General features: G+C 58.5%; 1 protein-coding gene across 2 annotated transcripts in view; it reads right to left on the reverse strand.

Moving 5' to 3' along the window:
* PLXND1 (plexin D1) overlaps positions 1-20,352 on the reverse strand; it is a 52,131-nt gene that overhangs the window by 22,177 nt on the left and 9,602 nt on the right. The window contains exons 2-9 of one of the 2 annotated variants that reach the window (XM_060109267.1): positions 12,066-12,242; positions 8,968-9,099; positions 8,579-8,679; positions 8,361-8,490; positions 6,844-7,006; positions 6,580-6,688; positions 6,056-6,158; positions 1,434-1,538 (exon numbers count right to left, since the gene is read on the reverse strand). In XM_060109267.1, the coding sequence (XP_059965250.1) occupies positions 1,434-1,538; positions 6,056-6,158; positions 6,580-6,688; positions 6,844-7,006; positions 8,361-8,490; positions 8,579-8,679; positions 8,968-9,099; positions 12,066-12,242 (1,020 nt within the window). Of the gene's footprint in view, positions 1-1,433; positions 1,539-6,055; positions 6,159-6,579; positions 6,689-6,843; positions 7,022-8,360; positions 8,491-8,578; positions 8,680-8,967; positions 9,100-12,065; positions 12,243-20,352 lie in introns of both variants that reach the window. The other variant, XM_060109266.1, reaches the window with a different exon arrangement.

The raw sequence follows: 20,352 nt of genomic DNA on the forward strand, positions 1-20,352 counted from the left end.
AAACTCTGCAACAGAAAGAGGCTGCTCTACTCTGCAGGATTCTAGGAAAACTGGAGATGATGCTATCTTTAGTGGGTTGCACACTGTGGGTGCCTAATATATGCTGGCCGTTATTAGTATGCAAGAGGTGCTCAATAAATGCTTGCTGAAAGACTAAACAGGGCCAATCCCCCAATCCCGTCTTGCCCTCAGCCCAGCACAGGCCTCCGGGAGCAGCATCAGTAAATATTTGCTGAATGAACAAACCCGGGTTTTGAGTGTGTTAGGCCAGCCGCGTGGCAGGACTTCCTGTTTATGTCCCTGTCGCTGGCAGATGTGACACCCTGAGGAGACAGCGGGTCAGCAGCTCCCCTGCCCTGCCCCCTCCCCGCTTCATTCTGAAACTAACACAGGAAAGTGGCTGTTGACAGAGCTGAGAGCTCAGGTGTCCCTGTCACGCTGAGCTGGGAGGTGGGTCTGTCCGCCGAGTCCCTGGGCTCAGGGCCGCAGGGGAGCGGCACAGCCCTCCACATGGCTCCAGGCCCCTTGCTGCCCCTGGAGGCTCTTCCCAACCATTGCAGGGAAGAGCCTGAGGGCCCAGGGCAGGGCCGCCCTGCCCCTCACTGAGCTGCAGGCCCTGCCACGAGGCTGCCTGACGCATCCCAGATGCCTGGCATGTGGCCCCCACGTGTGACAGCCGTCACGGGCCTCGGCTCCCCCATGGAAGCGACAGATGGCAAGTCCGCAGAAGCTGGGGAGGGGGTGGCTGGCATGCTTCCAGGACTCATCAACACCTCCCACCCAGGACGCTCCTCCAGGAGGGACCCAGAAAGGGGCTGTGTCCCTCCCCCCAGCCCAGATGGGCAGTGGGAGGGGAAGACTGGTTGTAGGGAAGACCACTCAACAAGGAGTGCAGGGCTAGGGTGCGAGTCCAGCCCTACGTCGTGTGACCTGGAGGCACCTGCGTCCCCTTCCTAGGCCTCATTTTCCCCACCTGGACAATGGGGAGTCGGGCGGCAAAGGGGTTCTCTGGCCATTCTCCAGGGAAGACACGTCAGCCACGAACTGGGGAGGTGTGTCCAGGGTCACAACTCAGCCTGGGGGCTAGGGCAGGGCGGGCACAGCATGGACAATGTCACCCATGGGCTGCGGCACTGGGCGGGGGCTGGGCCTGGATCTGTCAGGGGAGCTTTAGAGGGTAGAAGGGTCTGGGGGTCCTGGCCAGGCTTTCCTGCAGGCGCTGGGGGCTGCCTGCTGTCCCCATGGCCTGGCCCTCCCCGCCCACTTTCCTGTTTCCCCAGCTCCGTGCAACCAGAGCGGGGTTTTCTCAAACACAGCCTGGAAACTCAGAGGAAGGAAACCAAAGCATGGGTGGTGGGCCCAGAGCAGGGTCCCCCGACCTGGGACGGCACTCTCCCAGCCCTCCGCCCCGCCCCCGCCCAGCCTTCACTTACCTGGAAGAAGGCGGCATTGGCCAGATGCACCGGGATGCTCTGGGAGCTGCCCGTGGGCATGGGAGCCAGGGCTGAGGGCAGGATCTGCGGGCAGTCCTGAGGGCTCTGCAGTCAAAACCCAAGGAGGTGGGGCTGGCACTGGGGCATTTTGGAAAAGACGGGGTTCACAGCCACCCCAGCCAACCTGCGCAGCCCCGTCTCCCCGGGGAGGCACCAGGCAGCCCGGGGAAGTGAGAAAACACTACTAACAAAACGTAGCAGCCACACCCACTGAGGGCCGCGTGCCCACTGCCTCCCACATACCATCTCACTTGACCCTCACGGCAAGGCGTACGAGCAGGAGAATGCATTGGCCCCATTTCGCCGACGAGGAAACTGAGGCACAGAGAGATGCAGTACCCTGCCCAGTGGAACTGGATCCCCATGGCTGCTCCACTGCGTGCCTCTCAGAGGAAACCTCCCCGTCTCTGGGCCTCACCTTTCCCAGCTGTAAAATGAGGGGCTCTACCACTTTCTGAGACTCCACCCAGCTCTGGAGTTCTGGTTTCCAGATTAACTCACGATAAATGATTCAGAAAAGAGAAACCCCAGACTTCCGAACAGCCCACAGGAAACAGGCTGTGAGCGCCCTGGTGCCGCCAGGCTCCAGACCCCTCCCCATTGCCCGGGCGAGTCACAGGCCTCTGGGTGGAGGTGCCAGCTCCCGGCAAGTCCTGCAGAGGGCCTGGACATCCGCATTCCGCGGAGCCACAGAGGCGACTTCAAAAAAGGAAGGAAGTTAGGGAGGGGGGAGGAAGGTATGAACCTGAGGTTCAGAGAGGAGGGGCGCTACCTGAGGGCAGAGGGCAGAGTTGCTCTTTGAATTCCCATCTGTCTGAGGGCCAGAGACTGAGGCCTGAAACTGAGGGCCAGGGACCAGGGGTCTTTACTCCTTATTGTTAATTAGACAGGGAGCTCCTTCAGGGGACCCTCAGGGGCCCAGCATAAAACCAGAGCTCGAGGGATGCCAATGCCATAGTTACTATCATTGGCCGTGGTCACAGTGACAGCAGTAGCGGCCAGCTGACACAGCCCTCCCTGTGCACCTGGATACTTCTGAGCACTTTGCACAGTATTAATTCAACGAATCCTTCTCCCAACAGCCCTATGAGGTAGGCACCACCATTACACCCATTTTACAGACTAGGATACTGAGGCACAGAGAAACCAAGTGGTTTGCCCAAGCACAGCGAGCTCTAGTTGTCCAGAATGTTTGCTGACCTCCAGGCCAGAAACCTCGCCCAGGCTGGTGAGTTTCCCTGGGAGCCGACCACAGGGGCCTTGGCCAAAGAGGCAACATGGCTGGGCCCAGGTGGGGCCTCCTCCCCTCAGCTGACCACGCTGTGGGGCTGGGAGGTAGCAGATGGTGTCCACTCGCCGTGTGAGCCACAAGTCTGTCCCTCTCTGAGCTGCTGTCCTGTGCCATCCATGTGTAAGCCCCCTGGAGTTTCCGGGAATGGAAGCCACATGTTTCTAATCGGGTCTCACAGCCGCTGCCAGCCCGCTTCACAGCTGGCTGGGGGCCCTGCGGCTCTGTCCTCCCAGCTGCCCCCCACCTGAGGGTAGGTGGCCAACAGTGGGGGCTGGAGGGGTGAGGGCTGGGGAAGGGGGAGCTTCCGCAAGAGAAAGTGACGCGGGATCATCCCTGAGGGCCCTTACTCCCCTTGACCCTTATGAGCCATGGCCACCTGGATGCTTGTACCCATTCTACAGAGTGGGAGCAAGGCTGAAGAGTGCGGGCGCATCTTTGCCCTCTTTCAGCACCTCCCCCAGGGTTGGCTAATCCTCCTTGGGGACAGCTGGTACACCTGCTGCCAGCCTCCAGCCCCCCACCATCTGCCTCCAAGTCTGCCTTGGCCACAGGGGAATCTCCCCAACCCCCAGGCCTGTAGTTTGGGAGGGCTGACCCTACTCCCTAGCCCCAGGGATGAGCGGGTACCCAGGCCTGTCCTGGACTCAGCAATTGGTATGGGTAGTGAATGTGACCCAGTTCCCCTGGGACTTCCGCAGAACCAACGAGAAAGTCTCCTGGGGCTGCTGAGGCCATCTTGCTGCCACGTGGGGAGGGCCTGCCTGAGAGTGGAGGCCACTGAGAGGGCTGGGGAGGCCCTGCTGACACTGTTGGAGCCCCTGGATCCAGCTGTGCCTGAAGGGGATGCCGCCCCTCGGACTCTGGACTCACACAAGCCACATGATTCTGTTGCGGCTGACGCCAGTCTGAGCTAGGGCTTCCCTACTCGCAAAGGACTGGGGCCTCCCTGTCCCACCCCAAGCAGAGCCGTCAATGCCTCAGGAAGATGCTGAGCAGCTTCTCCCCTTTGCCAGAGTGTAGCTGCAGGCTCAGGAAACCACGGCCCACTGACCGAACGAACTCTGGGCAGAGCAGAGAAGGCAGGAGACCAGGAGTTGGGGGAACAGATGCCAGGGCAGCAATGCCAGGAGCCACAGAAAGCCCAGATGTGAGCCCAGTGTGTGCCATTTCACAGGGGGCCTCACCCATCTCCACACTGGAGTTCACAGACTCCCCCAAGGTCTTTCCAAGTTCAAGAGTTGAGAGCTGGGGTCCCAATCCAGCAGAGCACTGGGTGGCCCTGGGACCCTGAACCCACCTGACCTGTCCCTTCCCTGCCCTTCTGCACCGCTCCCAGCCCCTGTAAACTTCCCCCGCATTCCCACCAAACTACCCTCTCCACTGGCTCCTAACCACCTTCATGGAGGCGTCTACCCAGGCTCCCCACCAAGAGACCCTGCCCTTCCATCTGCCCAAACCCTCCTTGCTTCTAAGGCCGAAAGTCACACTGCCTTGGGGTGGCCACACCCTCCTTGGACAACTGAACGTGGAGGATGCAGCGCCCCCTCCGCGGAAAAGCCGGAGCCCTCCTCCTGGCATCCTGCACTCCCCGGTTTCCTTCCTCTGGGGCCCACGAGGGAACGGGGAGTGAGAGGAGACTCAGCCCCTAGCACCTGCCTTCCCAGAGACACCTCTCTGGCTTGGCCCAAGTCCTACTGCCGCCTCCCAGCTCCTGAGGGGTCCAGGAGGACGTGCAGACCCTGCTGCCTGCCGCCCGATCAGAGGCATGGCGCCTCCACGGCTAACTGGCACTTAAACGCCAAATTAAGCATCGGTTCAGAAGCCCCTGCAGGCCCAGCGTGGGAGCTGCCTCTTTTCCCACTGGATTGCCATAATCCTCTAAGACAGACCCTCTTTGCACCCGCCTCAACCCTGACCTGCAGAGCCACAGACCTGGGAGAGAGTGGTTCACGGGGGCACTGCCACAGATACACCTCCAGGCTGGTGAGCTCCTATGCATCTGTTAGGACCCGGCAGAAGGTTCCCCTCCCAGAGAAGTCCTCTCTGTCCCACCCAGCAGAGTGGCCACCTACTGTGTGTCAAGTATGAAGTTGGTACCTTACAGACAGGTGTAACTCCAGATGCCCGCCCCAGCCTTTGAAATAGGCTCCATTTTACAGACGGGGAAATAGGCAGAGACAGGTCTGGCAGCTTGCCCGGGATCACACAGCTACAACTCACACCTCAGGCTCTGGGTTCACGACGGGGAGGGCAGAACTGTGTCTAACCTGGTGCTTTCCCAGTGCCTAGGACACACCCAGGCATACAACAGGTGCTCAATAAATGAAAGAGTGTTGAGGCTGGGTCCTCCTCGCCCCAGTATCCTAGGGTAGAGCACAGGAGGCAGGCTGCCGGCATGAATGCTTCACAATGACATTCATCAGCTCCCTACTGTATACACAGTCCAGGGCTGGGGCCGGAAGGAGATGCTGGCCCCAAACGAGAGCAGGAGTCCAGGCTGGCCTAGACTGTGGGGTCTCAGCGCCCACTGCACAGGCTCGGAGCCTCCCCTGGGATTTGGCCACATAGCCTCTACCGGGCCACTCTCCCAGCACTGGAAACCCCACATTACTGCATCACTGCTTTGAGTTAAGCATTACTGCTGCTGCACACCTCTTCCTCAAAGCACTTCTGAGGCTCAGACAGGAGGGGCTGAGACCACAGGGTTCCAGGCTCAGGCCATGAAGTCCCTCCTCAGCATTGCTCGTTGGCACCTGCCACGGGCAGACAAGGCTTTGGGGATTCCTGACGAGATTCTCTGAGCCCAGAGCCAAGAGGCTGGGGCTTCAGTTGCTCTGGGGACTGGTACTCTCTAGGGTTGCAGAAAATGTTGAAGGTAAAATTGAAAACGAGTGCAATGTGCAGAAAGAGGCCTCCTCCTACAGCTGGAAGCGTAAACTGGCTCAGGCTTTTCTGGGGGTCAGCTGAGCTAAAAGTGAAAAACAGGGCCAGGCTTTCACCCCAAAATGCCATTTTGAAGAACTGGTCTCCAGGGAGTAACCAAGGCCGTGCACAGTGCCCTGAACGTATCAGAACGCAAAAAAGAAACAGGAAGGATCAGCATGTCCATCAAGAGGGGGTTGGTTAAATGCACTGTGATGTGATGAGCCTGGCACAGCTGTTAAATCTGGAGCGAAGGAAGAAAATTTAACGATACGGAAATGTTCTCAACATACTAAATGGGAAAAAACAGAACACTGGAGGCAGAGGGCACCCCTTGGGCCTGGCTTACCGTGGGATTTGGTGAGGCCTCACAACGAGACTGGTTGGAAACACAGGAGTGCTGCTGGGTGCACCAGAAACAGGGCCACTGTGCCGACAGGCAGCTGGTGCAGCTGGAAGACAAGGGGGGCCCTCAGCTACCCGGCTCCCAATCCCAGTGCCCAGGAACCAGGACCCAGGGATGCAGATCCCAGCACAGGGGAAGGTCTTTCTCAACATCAGAGCTGCCGAGAGGGGCTGGGCACTCTTTTAAGTAGTGAGCTTCCTGCTGCAAGAGGTATGCAAGGAGGAAATAGGCAAGCAGGGCCTTTAGGAGACTAAGTTAAGTGTAATCAAAGCACTTCTCTCGGCCTCTACTAGCCTGGGTGCTCACAGACGCCGGGCACTGGGTGACGAGTTTGTTTCACAAACATGCTGGTGAGTGAACAACCAAGAGTCCTGTCTGCCTCTGGGATACCATCATTTCTCTTCCCCGGGCTTCCCCAGGAGCAGAACCTCCTCCCGCCACCTGGAAGCAGGCCCCGCCCCACTCACGCTGTGTGGGGATACACCTGCCCAACGCGGCCGCAGTCGTAGATGGTGAAACTGGCCCTGACGATGTTCTGCCCGTTGACCCTCACCGCCATGTCGACGGTCACGTGGTCTGGAACAGAGCAGGGAATCCAGGGAGAGAAGAACAAGGGAGGGGGGTCTCCACCGACGTCAGAGGCTGGGATATCAGGACCCCCGTGCCTGAGATTCCACCACCTGACAGCCCCCATCTGGCTGTCCCCACAGGCCAGGCAGTGAAGTGCTTACCTTGGTGGGGTGGGAAGGGCGGGAACCGGCTCCTTGGCAGGAGGTTGCAGTAGGCGATCTGGTGGCCAAAGGCAGGGCCCGGGACCCGAGCCACAGTGTGGATGTCGTTTCCATAGTCACAGGCCATCTCCATGCCGCTGAGGCTGGGCAGGCTCCCTGAGATCTGCAGGATCATACCCTGGAGGCCAGGGCCCTTAGCTGGGGGGGTGGGGAATTGGGGTGGGGGTGGAGGAAGGCCACTCCCCGCACCACCCCACCCCCGCCCTGTAACCCCAGGAGAAGAGGTGGTGGGTGGTCAGGACTCCACACCAGAGGGCTGCAGCCTACATGGGCCTCAGTTTCCCCGTTTGCAAAATGAAAGCGACCATCTTACAGTAGCCAGAGGCGCTGCAGGATGTGGCCCCCGTGACCTCAGACGCCATCCTCTGATACTCTCTCAAATCATAAGTCTTGCTCCCACCTCAGGGCCTTTGCACTGGCGGTTCCCTCTGCCCAGATACTCACCCTGGCTTCCGACCTCTGCTCAGATGTCACCTTTGCAGTGAGCCCCCCACCTCGACCTGGTCTAAAATGTCAACACTGCCCCGCAACCTACTCGCTCTGCACCCCGTTCTCTGCTCTGCTATCTTTTTCTCTGTAGTACTTATCACCATCTTGGCATTTTATCTTGCTTCGTCCCTCTCCCTTATGAGCACGTCAACCCCTTAAGGGCCAGGCGTTTGTCTATCTTGTTCACCGCCGTGTCCCCAAGTCTAGGCCTGCGCGTGGCACATAGCTAGTTTGCTTGACCAGATGACGTGCGTGCAGGACTGTGACATGTAATGATGGGGAGGAGGGCGCCCAGGAGCCCCAGGGCCTGTCTGGGCCATCAGAGCCATCATCTCCCCCAGGGGACAGAGGAAGATGCCAGCCTCAGAGAAGTCACTGAGGGCAGGGCTGGGTGGGACCCAAGCCTGCCTGTCCCTCAGCCCCTGCCAGGGCCTGGAACACCCCTGCCCAGAGGCTGCATGCTACAGGTAAGCAGGAGGCTGCGGCAGCTCTAGGCCCTCCTGGACACGGGTGAGGGGGTAGCTACTTGCCCCCATGCTGCAGATTCATCTGTTTCCCAGCTCGAGAAACAGCAGTCTGGCACTTGGTGGCCTCCCCCGACCCCGTACTGGAGCCAGAAAAAGGCAGGATGTGAGATGGGGGCTGCTGGCTCTCCTCCAATCTTCCAACTTGCCCCCCCTCTTCTGGGACTCTGGAGCCCACCCGCTTGAATTCAAATCTCAGCTTTGCCACTCCCTCGCTGTATGACCTTGAACAAGTCACTTTACCGCTCTGGCCTCAGTTTCCTCGCCTGTAAAATGGGGATGTTAAGACCAGCTGGTCGTTATGGTTCTCGTCAGCTGCCTCCAGGTCCCTGGGGTGCTATGCGCAGGAGTCTCTACCTCTCAGGGTTTGGGTGCCAGGTGAAGGGCTGCTCTCCACCCATACTTCTGAGCCCGGAGCTGGGTCCTGGCTCCCCAGAGACTCACCGGGTACTCTTGGTGCACATCGATCTCGGCCGGCAGGACGGTCATGGCGGGACAGCGGCCGGGGCCCTCGCTGGCACTGGTCCAGAAACGCGGCTGGCTGGAGTTGGCGCAGTCCTGCTGCAGGGTGCACCTGGGGCGGCACGGCACAGGTCAGGACGCAGGGGGGCTCCCCCACCCCGACGGCCTTCCTGGCCCAGCCCCCGTCCCAGGGGTCTCACCGTGTCTCCAGGGCACACCAGCCACAGTAGGCATCGGCCGCACCCACGCAGTCCCCGCAGGTGGTGTGCACAGCACACGCGGCGACTTTCACCCTGGCCATCTAGAGGCAGAGGCAGGGCCCCAGATCAGAGGGTCTGCCGGCCCCTCCCGGGGGAGTCAGCACAGCGAGGGCCGTGAGAGGCTGGGGAAACGGAGGCTCGATGCTACAATGGGGGAAACACAGGGAACAAGGCTTCCCTGCAGAGGTGACGCCTGCGCTGGGAGGTGAGGATGAGCAGGCCAGGGGGTAGGGGAGAAGGCGCTCCCAGCAGGAGCAGCAGCACGTGCAAGGCAAGCAAGAGAGCTCAGCTCGTCCTGGGACCTCGTCAGACTGAGGCTCGGGCCTTACCTGGTGGGACGTCATCAGATAGAGGTAACCGGGGTCTGCGGGGTCAAACTGCATGACGTGGTGCACAGGCTCCCCGTAGGCCACCGTCACCACCTTCCTGCTCACCACCTGCATGCTCTCGTTCAGGTTGATCTGGGGCGGGGGGGGGCGGGGAGCCGTCAGCGGATGGTGAGCCACGGGGTGCCCTGGCAGCGGGAGGCCGAATGCGGGGGAGCTGCCCTGGGGGTAGGGGCTGAGCCGGGCTTGGAGTCTCCGCCCCTGCCCCTCTCTCGGGCCCTTCCAGGCCCAGCAGCGGGTCACTCGACACCTCTGCCTCTGCTGTGCCCCCACCAGGGCCTCCCTCATTGCCCTTCACGGGCACATCCAACCCTGTGAAGAGGTTCGGGCTTCACAGTTTACAAAACATTCTCTGGGAGGCTGTTGGGCATCATGCCAAGGAGCAGGGACTTGGGTTTGAATCCTGGCCTTGACATTTACACGCTGCACAAAGTACAAGTTGTCCAAGTCACTTCCCTTCTCTGAGCTAATGGGGCTGATGACGATACCTGCCCCGCATGACCACGAAATGTGCTAAAGAAGATGCGGGCGAAGCGCCGCGAGGGCCAGGCCCGGGGGAAGCTGCAGAGCCAGCCGTCTCATCCCTCCCCTCTCACGCCCATCTCACAGATGAGGAAACTGAGGCCCAGAGAAGCCACGGGACTTGCCAAGAGTCCTAAAATGAAGATGCCTCAGGGTCGCGATGCAAGCCTAGGCCTGTCTGACCCCAGAGTCCAAGGCTGGGGCTGGGGTGTGGGGTCCAATGTCCGGGCAGGAGAAGGACCAGGACTAGCTGGGGCCTGGAAGCTTCTCTGGCTGAGGGCCCCTCTGCATGTCCCCCAGAGAACTGACAATGCCGATCAGAGACCCATCAAACTGCTCTCTTCCGGCTGGTCTCACAATCCCAACATGCTGCCCTGTCAGGGTCCTGCCAAGCCCTGAGCTGGGGTCAGGGGTCTAGATGCCTCCCTGGGGCCTCCGACCACCCAGCCCTCCTTGGTGGGCTCCCAAACCTTTAGCGGCTCCTCCTGTGTACGGCATCAACTTGTTCTGGCATTCAAGGCCCTGATGATCCATCTCAGCTTACTCCATCAGCCTCATCTCCACCCACTAAACCCGACTCAACATCCCAGCCTCTGAGCCTTTTCCCATGCTGTGCTCCCTTCTGGAACACTTCCCTCTCCCCCTTGGACCAAGATTTGTCCTCCCAAGGTCTCCAACAAAAAGGAGGGCTTCCCAGATGCCCTCCACACACCCAGTTGGAATTACTCTCTCCCCAGGTTCCCACAGGCTGTGCCTGCCCTTGTGATATCCCTCGTTCCAAGAGGCTTCTTGGCAGAGTCTGTCCCGGGCAGCTTGGCCCCATTCCCACCCCCAGGCATCCAGCAGACATGTTTCCACTCCTTCAACAGTCTACTGATGGGACTTCCCTGGTGGCGCACTGGTTAAGAATCCGCCTGCCAACGCACGGGACATGGGCTTGAGCCCTGGTCCAGGAAGATCCCACGTGCCGCGGAGCAACTAAGCCCACGCGCCACAACTACTGAACTTGTGCTCTAGAGCCCGTGCTCTGCAACGGGAGAAGCCACCGCAATGAGAAGCCTGCGCACCACAACGAAGAGTAGCCCCCGCTCCCCACAACTAGAGAAAGCCCGCGCGCAGCAACAAAGACCCAACGCAGCCAAAAAACAAACCAAAAAACAAAAAACAGTCTATTGAGCACCTAGTGTGCTCTGGAGCCTGGGCTGGGTGCTATGATCTAAGCCCCAAGCTGGGGAAGTGGGTGGGAGATGACCCAGCACAGCACAGGGTGGAAGGTGAACAGGTCCAGGTTGAGGGGTGGGGTGGCTCTGTGCTGACTGGACCTGAATTCAACCCAGGTTCTCGCTGTGTGACTTTGGGGCAGTCGTTTCCCCTCTCAGAGCCTCAGCGTCCTCATCTGTGAAATGGGGATCACGGCCCTGCCTCCCTTGAAGGGATGTGAGAATTAAGGAGATGCGAATTAAACAAGATGATGCCCGTGACATGCCTGTTGAGGCTGGGTAGGCACAGTGGTGCCTAATAACTGCAGCTTCATGGGTGGGGGAGACTCCTGGACAGATGGGGAAACTGAGGCTCAGAGTGAGAAGTAACCACCGCAGGTCACACAGCTGGGAGGGGAGGAGCGAGGATCCCCATCCGAGTACCTGACCCCAAAACACAAGCCCCACTGTCTGCGGACCCTCAACGGAAGCTCTGAAGGTTGAGGAGGACCCCTGCTCCCTCCCAGCTCCCACGCCTGGCATCTCCCCCACAGATGTCAGCGGGCCCGCTAGGGTCGGGGGCCAGGCGGGCTGGGACTCTGACCCCCACTGCTCACCCCCAGCCTGCGGCGTCTGCCCAGGGAACTGAGGGAATTGGATTATGGGATCTGAATCAATTAGGCCAGGGCCTGGTGCCGGTTGGAGGCATGCCAGGTGGCTGACTTCCCGACAGGCATGGTGTGGTAGGTGCCTGGGGGGCAGGTGCACGCCCTCACCTGGAGGCCGCTAAGTGGGGAAACCAGATTCCTCTCACCCCTCCCCAGCTCCAGGCAACTCAGCGCCGGGCATCATTACCTCCAGAAACCAGTCACTTTGGTTTTGGGCTGGGGCATCTGCAGAGGGTGGCCAACAGAGTGGAGGAGGGAACAGGAGGGAGAGTCCCCACTTGCCAGGCTGTGGCCTCCCCCCGCCCCTTCAAAGCCCTACAACAGTCTCAAGAGACGGAAAGTGCAGCCCTTAACAGATGGGGAAACTGAAGCCGGGAGAGAGAAAGTTCATTGCCCAAGGTCACACAGCCTGCAAGTGGCAGAGCCCAGAGACTTGAACTCAGATCCACCCGGTTTCAAAACCCCAGTCCTGGAGCCCTGAGAGAAGGGGCCCCTCTCAGCCCTGGTTCTCTCCTCCACACGACGGGCACTTACTGCTGTGAGCAAGAGTGGAAGAAACAGAAGTAGAAGACGCCACCTTATAACCCGTGGGCCCCTCCCCCCAACCCCTGCCCCCTACCCACCCCGGGGATCCCCCCAGGCCCAGCCCTACCTTCAGCAGCCGGCCACTGACTGTGCCCAGGAAGACCACCGTGTAGTTGCCCACGCTGGCCACGGCCACAGAGGAGAGGCCCGGGGCTCGGAACACGGGCAAGGCCTTCAGGGGCTGCAGGATGGACAGGGGGTGCTGCAGGTGGGCGGCCCCGCAGTCCAGCTGTTCCGGCTGCAGCTAGAAGAGAGATGCATGTCAGACCTCGGCTCCGGAACCTTCTCCGGCTCCCTGCCCACACAGCCGGCTGTGGTCTCCGGCCTCAGCATCAGTGCTTTTAAAGTCCTGCTCCTGTTCTGTATGCCCAGCGCTGGGCTCAGGCCCCAACATAAGCAGAACCCCGTCTCTGGGCCCAGGTCGACACCTGCCCTCAGCTTCAGTCATGGAGCTGCCCCAAGGAGATGGGTACATTCCGGGTATGCAGGAGCTGGACAGGAGGAGTCATGTGAGGAAGGCAAGAAGGCCCAGGGAGGCCAGCCTCTGCCCCAACTTACCTGCCGACACCCAAGAGGTGTCCCTCCTGTCCCGGCGAGGTCTCCACAGCAATCATGGGGTTTCCTCCCCCCAGGCCCCTGCTCTGACCCCAGCAAGCCCCTCCCAAATTCCCAGCAGCTCGCCAGACCCAGGTTGAGGGCTCCCCAAACTGAGGTCCCTCTCTCCTTTCCCAACACACATCCCTTCATCTGCCCACATTACAGATGGGCAAACCGAGGCCAGGTGTGTCCAAATGCACAATCCTGCCATCCACATCAGCTCCACCTCACAGGAGCGGGAAAACCGCACTGGCATGCCCAGTCCCCGCCATTCCCTGGACTTACGCCCACCTTTTCCACCTTTCTCTGAGTTTTGTTGGTTCTTTCAAAGGTTTCTCCTGCAATCTCCACAGAAGTACAAACAGGCCTCTAGGAAGTGCCTTTCAGAAGACAACTGTGCAAATCCACAAGGATGCAGACACAAGGGTGTTTTAGAAGAGCGGGGGTTGGGGGACACAACCTCAGTGTCCACGAGGATTGAGCACATCATCCAGGAGAGCCACCCCAGCCCTGGGAGACACCACAAATCTGCAATGATTATGAAGAAAGATTATCTGGCTGAGCAAAGTCCCAGGATGTCGTGGGGCCTTTTTGGTAAAACTGGCACATAAACATTAAAGTAACAGTCACGACAGCAAACACAATACAGGCCACGTTTACTAGGAACTGACCCTGTACCAGGCCTGTGCATCAACTCCCTGAATCCTGGCAGCCCTCTGAGGTCCCATGTCACAGACGGGGAAACTGAGGCTCAGAGGAGATGCGGCCTGCTCCAGGTCACCAGCTGCAATATCATGCCACCAGGACTGAAGCGGCCAGCAGAACTGGCTTTAGGGCACGGCTTTACAGAGAGGTTTTTTTCCCCTTATCTGTGCTTTTTGCAAGCCAAAGCCACTGATGATGTGCCCACATGGGTTTTGTACAAAATCTCAACTAGTTTTCAAAAGCAAACCATAAATACCAGGTCCTTCATTCTTGGGAAAATAAACAGAGCTGAGCCCTGAGCCCAGCGATGGGGGTGGGGCTGGGGAGTACCCTGGGCCACAACTCATGACCGGGTGGCCTTCCACAGGATGGTCAGGAGTGACCTGATCAAGTCGCTTCACTCCTCTGAGCCTCAGTTTACTCAACTATAAAATGGGTGCATTTCCAGCACCTCCCTCATAGGCACTCGGATAAGACAGTTCATCGTAAAGCACCGGCATGGAGCGTGGCTCACAGTAAATGCTACAGAGGTGTCAACTGATACTATGGCTGTTTCAGATATGACAGTCCCTGAAATTATTATTATAAAGTGGAATTTGGGGGCAAATCATGCCTACCTCAAAAACTTTCTAATCTGGACCACCTGGGACCACCTTAAGGCAGCCATCCTCTCACCGAGGAGCCTCTTCCAGGCCCCTCTTCTCTGGGCCAGCTCCTGCCCTCAACATTTCCCCCTGAACACAGCTGCCAAGTGAGCCCTTTAAAGGCACAAAGGTCTCCTCTGCTTGAAACCCTCGGATGGCTTACTCGATACTGAGAATAAACCTTGAATCCTAAACCCTCCCTTCAGGCCCCTGGGATCTTCTGGGCCCATCCCATCCCATCCTTGCCCTCACTCCTCCACTCCAGCCACACCGGCCTCATTTCTGTCCCTCAAACATTCCAAACTGGGTCCTGCCACAGGGCCTTTGCCTGTGCCAGTCCCTCTGCCTGTAATGCCACTGCCCAGACTGTCTTATCACTGGCTCCGCATCTTTCAGCTTCAGACTACCCTGCCTGACCCATCCTCTGTGTTCATCTCTGTGCCCAAGTTGGGGGCCGGCCCTGGAAGGAGGCTGCTGGCCCATCTCCCCAGCAGCCTCTCCCAGCCCTGGTCCCACCCTCCGCAATCCTGCGGCTGCAGGGAAGAGATGAGGTGGCTCCACCAGCGAGCAGGCAGGACAGCGGGCACCTGGGCCCAAGACCTGTCATGAGGACGCTTTTCCTAGAGGTTGTCTAACTTTTCATCACTGAAATCTGTGGATTACTTGCATCATTTAATAATACGTTGTTCTAAAATTAAAATTGTAAACCCTCACCCAGGGGACAGCTGCTTCCTCCCTGAGCTCTGGGAGGGGTGGGAAGGCAGGAAGGGGACACCTGGAGGGCCTGGGTGACAACTCTGGGGTTTTCTGCACTGGGTCCTGCGATGGGGGGTCCTGGGAACAGCCGGACCAGGCGCCCAGATCAGGGTGATTTGTGGGCCGGGGGTGCAGAGAGGATGAGGTGGGAATGGCTGGGAATCTAGCTCTCGCCTGCCCGCCCTGACGTTCACAGCCATTAATTCTGCACTGGAGGAATTCTCTAAAAAGCCTTTCCTCCTCCTTTTTTTTTTCTTATCCTAAAAATAAAATTTAAAAAAATTTTTAAAGGAGAAGTAACCCGTTGGCTGCTCTCCGTGATCTGTGCTCTGAGGGGGAAGCTGGCTCCCCAGCCACCAGGGGAAATCACAAGGCTACAACTGACTCGAAAACGGAAGCCAGACACACGTCCACTGGGCAGGCGAGAAAGGCCTCTGCTGTTGGGGGATGTGGCCCGGGAAAGGGGGAAAGTGGGCTTGGGGGAACTGGCGGCCGTCCCGAGTGTGCCCTCAGCCGAACCCGGTCTCCAGGGGCAGTCAGCTCCAAGACCCAAAATACTGCTTGCCCTGACTGTGTGACACGGCCTGAAATCCCTCCATCAGCACCAGCCCTCCTTCCAGTCTCACTTGGCGTTGGTCTTTCAAAACACAAATTCCTCTGAGAGCAGGGGGAGGGCTGGACTCTCACAGTGGCCTCCATCAACCCAGAAGGGCCACCTTCCCAAGCACAAGACTGCAGAGCCCCTCCCTGGCTTTTGGCTGTCCTCAGGGTCAAGCCTGGCATTCAAGGCCTCTGTGATCTGGCTCCTGCCGGCTGCTCAGGACTGGAGTCTCACTTCTGTCTCTGCCCCGCCCTCAGCTCCGACCACATCAATCTCTGTAGTTTCTCAAATGTGGCCACACTTTCCTCCTGGGGCGCCTGAACCTTCATGATGTTGTTCCCTCAGTAGCCAAAGCCCTTCTCATACCTCTGAGCCCTCTATTTCCCCTCCTCTTGACCCACGCTATTCCCTTTGCCAGGTGTGCCCAGGTGGCAAGTTTTCAGCCAGCTTTCAAGATGCAATTCCAAAAAAACCTCTCCAGCCCTCTGTGACAGCACTGTGCTGGTCACCACCTTCATTTCTCATGGTAGCGTATGCATGAGCTTCTCCAGGGTGGAGACTGTGCTCTGGGGTGAGTGTTGACTAAAGAAAGGAAACTAATTTTGACTAAAGTGTGAATGACTGTATTCAGCTTCTTCTTTTCCAAGCAGAAATGAGAGGGACTTCCCTGGTGGTGCAGTGATTAAGAATCTGCCTGCCAATGCAGGGGACACGGGTTCAAGCCCTGGTCCAGGAAGATCCCACATGCCGTGGAGCAACTAAGCCTGTGCACCACAACTACTGAGCCCGCACGCCACAACTACTGAAGCCCACGCACCTAGAGCCCGTGCTCCGCAGCGAGAAGCCACCGCAATGAGAAGCCCGCACACCACAATGAGGACTGGCCCCTGCTGGCCGCAGCTAGAGAAAGCCCATGCGCAGCAACGAAGACCCAATGCAGCCAAAAATAAATAAATAAATAAATGTATATATATATATATATATATATATATATATATATATATATATATATATATATATATATATATATATAAAAGAAGAAACAATGAGAGCAACACTGCCATGCTGGGTGCTGGAGAACAGAAGGAAAAGTATGGGTCAATTGTATGTCAACTGTGTGTGTGACAACACAGGGGAGCCAGGTGTTCAGTGCCAGGCAGCACCTGGCTGCTACTTTTGGTTCCTCTAAGAACCTCAGTTGATCCTTCTCTAAAATGGGATGAGCAGGGCTCCCCTGGTGGCGCAGTGGTTGAGAGTCCACCTGCTGATGCAGGGGACACGGGTTCGTGCCCCGGTCCGGGAAGATCCCACATGCCGTGGAGCGGCTGGGCCCGTGAGCCATGGCCGCTGAGCCTGAGCGTCCGGAGCCTGTGCTCCGCAACGGGAGAGGCCCCAACAGTGAGAGGCCCACGTACCGCAAAAAAAAAAAAAAAAAAGGGATGAGCAACGGGCGGCTGCTGGTCTCAGCTCTTTTCTAGGAGCAGGACACCTCCTCCCTCTCCGCTGGCTGCCTCCGGGGGCCAAAGCTCAGCTCTGCCCACTCTCCCACTAGAACTCTGACATACTGATTTCACTATCAACTGTAATTGTGCTGACTTTCTCTCCCCAGGAAGCCAGTTGGAGCAAGAGCTTCCAGAGCCTGGCTTCTCAGCCTCCTGCCTCCTGCCTGCAGACCCCACCAAACCTCGGCCCCACTGCAAGTGGCACTCCGAGGAGGATGAGGTGTCAGTGGCAGACTACAAGACCAGTGGTTCCGCCCCAGGTGTAGACTACACCGGCTGTCGGGGTTTTGTGCTTGGGAAGTGAGGGCACTTTCCTGCCTCAAGTTTTTGGTTGTTACCGAACCCCGATCCCGGGAAAGTGAGCTTTCACTGCTGAGGAGCTGAAAGCACACCAATCACTTCGGGGTATTAAGCAGCAGACTGCCGGTCGGTCGGCCTGCCGCTCACCACACGGGGCTGGGGGCTGCACTGAGGCCCTCCCACTCACCCTTCCACAGCAACCAAAAAGAACTTTTACAACCGCAAAGCACTAAATGTGACGTGGGATCCCGGAAAAGGAAAAGGACATTCGTGGAGGAAACTCTGGAGTTTAGTTGAGAGTAAAAGACCAATGTTGGTTTCTTAGTTTTGACAAATATATGTCGCATCTGTCGTAACGTATGATCTTAGCAGTGGGGAAAACTGAGGGAAGGGTATGCGGGAACTATCTGTACAATCTTTGTAACTTTCTTGTAAATCAAAGTTATTCCAAACTAAAAAGTTGTTTTAAAATAAAAAAGAGGGCTTCCCTGGTGGCGCAGTGGTTGGGAGTCCGCCTGCCGATGCAGGGGACACGGGTTCGTGACCCGGTCCGGGAAGATCCCACATGCCGCGGAGCGGCTGGGCCCGTGAGCCATGGCTGCTGAGCCTGCGCATCTGGAACCTGTGCTCCGCAACGGGAGAGGCCACGGCAGTGAGAGGCCCGCGTACCGCAAAAAAAAAAAAAAAAAAAAAAGCAAAGTGGCTTGTGTCCCTCCCACAGCTCAACAGCCTTCCATAGATCCCCAGTGCCCTCAGCATAAACCCAAAATTTGCTACTGGGCCCTCAAGGCCCTGCTCGAGCTGGCATGCCCCTCTGTGGCTTCCCCCAACCCTTGTCCTGGCCAGCTCCTTCTCCCTCAGTGTGGACAGCAGAGGAGGGGCCAGGACTGGAGAACGGGGAGCCAGCAGGGCAGTAATGGGGGTCTCACAGGCACAGCATCAAAAGCCAGGCCTAGAAACAGGGCACTAAACTCTGCTTCCTGCAGAGCCTGGGTGAGTAAGCCCTCCCCTGACCTTCTCCCGAAGCTCTGAGGTTAAAGGGGGAAGTGTTCTCCAGGTCTCCAAGGGCACAGGTCAGGCCCAGACTTGAATCCACACCTGCGACTCCCAAACCCAAACTCCACCCAACCACTTCAGCCTGTGCGGGCTCTCGAGACACGGCGGCTACTGGGCTACGGCTCCAATGAGCTGACCTCTCCACTGAGGGTAAACCAAGGCATGAAAAGAGCCCTGGGCCTACCGCATTCCGGTACTGGGAGGGGGCAGGACAGACTCGGCTCTGGGGGGCCTCTGGCAATGGCCCTCACACCAAGGAGGAAGCTGCCTGTTGCCAAGAAAGGAAATACCAGCACCTCCCAGTTGGTGATCAAGATGTTCACTTCCTGAAGGGGTGGAGGTGGGGGGCAGTGGGGGAGAGCATGGCCAGCCAGGCCAGAGAACAAGTCAGCAGTTCTGGCTCTGAGTGGGAGGGGAAAAACAGTGCTTTGGGGAAACTGAGGCACAGAGAGGGGCAGAGGCTTCCTCAGGACACACAGCGCAGTAATTCTCTTCCTGGCCCCAGGCTGCCCGAATCAGGCAGGAAAAACCAACAAACGGCAATGTGCAGAACAGCCTGCGTGCACCCTTCCACAGCTTCAGAGGGCCTGCCTTGGCTTCCCTGACCCGCTCTCTGGAGGAGGCGGATCGCCCAGCCCAAGCACTGAGGTCATCTGGGCCAGCTGGGCACCACCTGGAAGGGCCGTGTGGACCAGCCAGCCAGGCCGCCCTGAGCACGATGTGTCCACCCACCCACAACTGGCACTCCCAACCCTGCCGCTAAACGGAACACAGCCTGGAGGAACAGCCCCAGGCTGAGGTCAGAGGCCGGGCTAGACTGAAGACCTGCTGCGTGCAGGCATGGAGCACACACTCTTGTTGGGTTCCCATTTAACAGACAGAGAAACCGAGGCTCCTGATGTGCCAAGTCTCATAGCTCTTAACTCACTGTGGGCTGTCCCATCCTCACTGAGCCTCAGTATTCTCACCTATAAAATGGGGGCAATAACTGCGCCCACTACAGAGGCTCAGCTCACAGCAGCCCTCAATACTGAGCACCACAGGTGCTCAACACACATTCCCAATTATCTCTGCAGGCCATTGGGCAGAGGCTCGGGGACGCCCGAGGACAGGAGGGCCCCTGGGACTAGCCGCTCCACCACTCCCCGAACTCAAGCATCTGAGGCTGGATCAGCAGCAATGCCTTCACCCGGGCTGGGGTGGCTCTGCTTGAGGCCTGCCTGGGAACTGCTGCCGCAGCCGCTGACTCAAGCAGCCATTGTTTTGTTAGCTGGACACCGCCCCCCAGCCACTCAGCTCCCCCTTCTCGAAGCTGTTTCTCATTCTGGCCCAGCCTGGCCCCATTTCCAGCCCTCCCCCCGGGTCCCAGAGGAGCAGAGTGTGGGATGGGCAGCCAGGACTCTTCCCTGGCTGGGGCGGCGCGGGTAGGGGGGGTCATTCCCTCCCGCCAGCTCCAGCGGGGGAGGGGCGACAGGCGGAACGCAGCAGCTCCAGCCCCTCCTCACCCTGGAACACTTTCGGTCCCAGCTTCTTCCCCTGAAGGGATGCAGGCCGGGAGAAGCTGAGAGTGCAGCTGGTCTCCTGGGGACACCAGGCCTTCCTCCTCTTGGGGCTGAGGGGCCCTGGATACTGAATTCACACCCTCCTCCCGATCCCCGGGGGTGCTGGCCTCCGTCCCAGAGTCATCTGACAACGGCTTGTGACCGCAGCCGAGGGGCTCCCAGTAAACATCTCTGGGCCGGGCCCCAAGTGCTGGAGACATGGAGGTGACATGGGGCCCTCTCTCTAGCTGTCAATGTCCCAGTTCAGAGACCACCCCCACGTGGGGAAGGGACAGCTTTATAACAGTTAACAACACAGTGGAATCAGTAACACAACAATAATAAGCAGCAATGGTTTACTTTGTGCAGAGACCTCTGCCTGTATAACCTCACTGAACCCTCACCAGATCCTCATAAGTTGCTGCTACTTTATGGCAAAGGAAACTAAGCCACGGAGAGGTAAAGTGACTTGCCCAGGGTCACACAGCCAGAATAGCCAGAGGTGAGCCTCAAACCTAGGCCGGCTGGCTCCAGTACCCTCGTCCTAACCCACAGTCTCTTCGCCCCCTGCTCCGTCGGGTGCAGCCAACAGCTGCTGGGAGTTTGGCCACGTGGAGCTGGAAAGGCCCTGGGTTGCAAGCTGGGGATACTG

This window comes from Mesoplodon densirostris, chromosome 10, assembly GCF_025265405.1.
Source record: "Mesoplodon densirostris isolate mMesDen1 chromosome 10, mMesDen1 primary haplotype, whole genome shotgun sequence".
In the NCBI taxonomy this organism is placed as follows: Eukaryota; Metazoa; Chordata; class Mammalia; order Artiodactyla; family Ziphiidae; genus Mesoplodon; species Mesoplodon densirostris.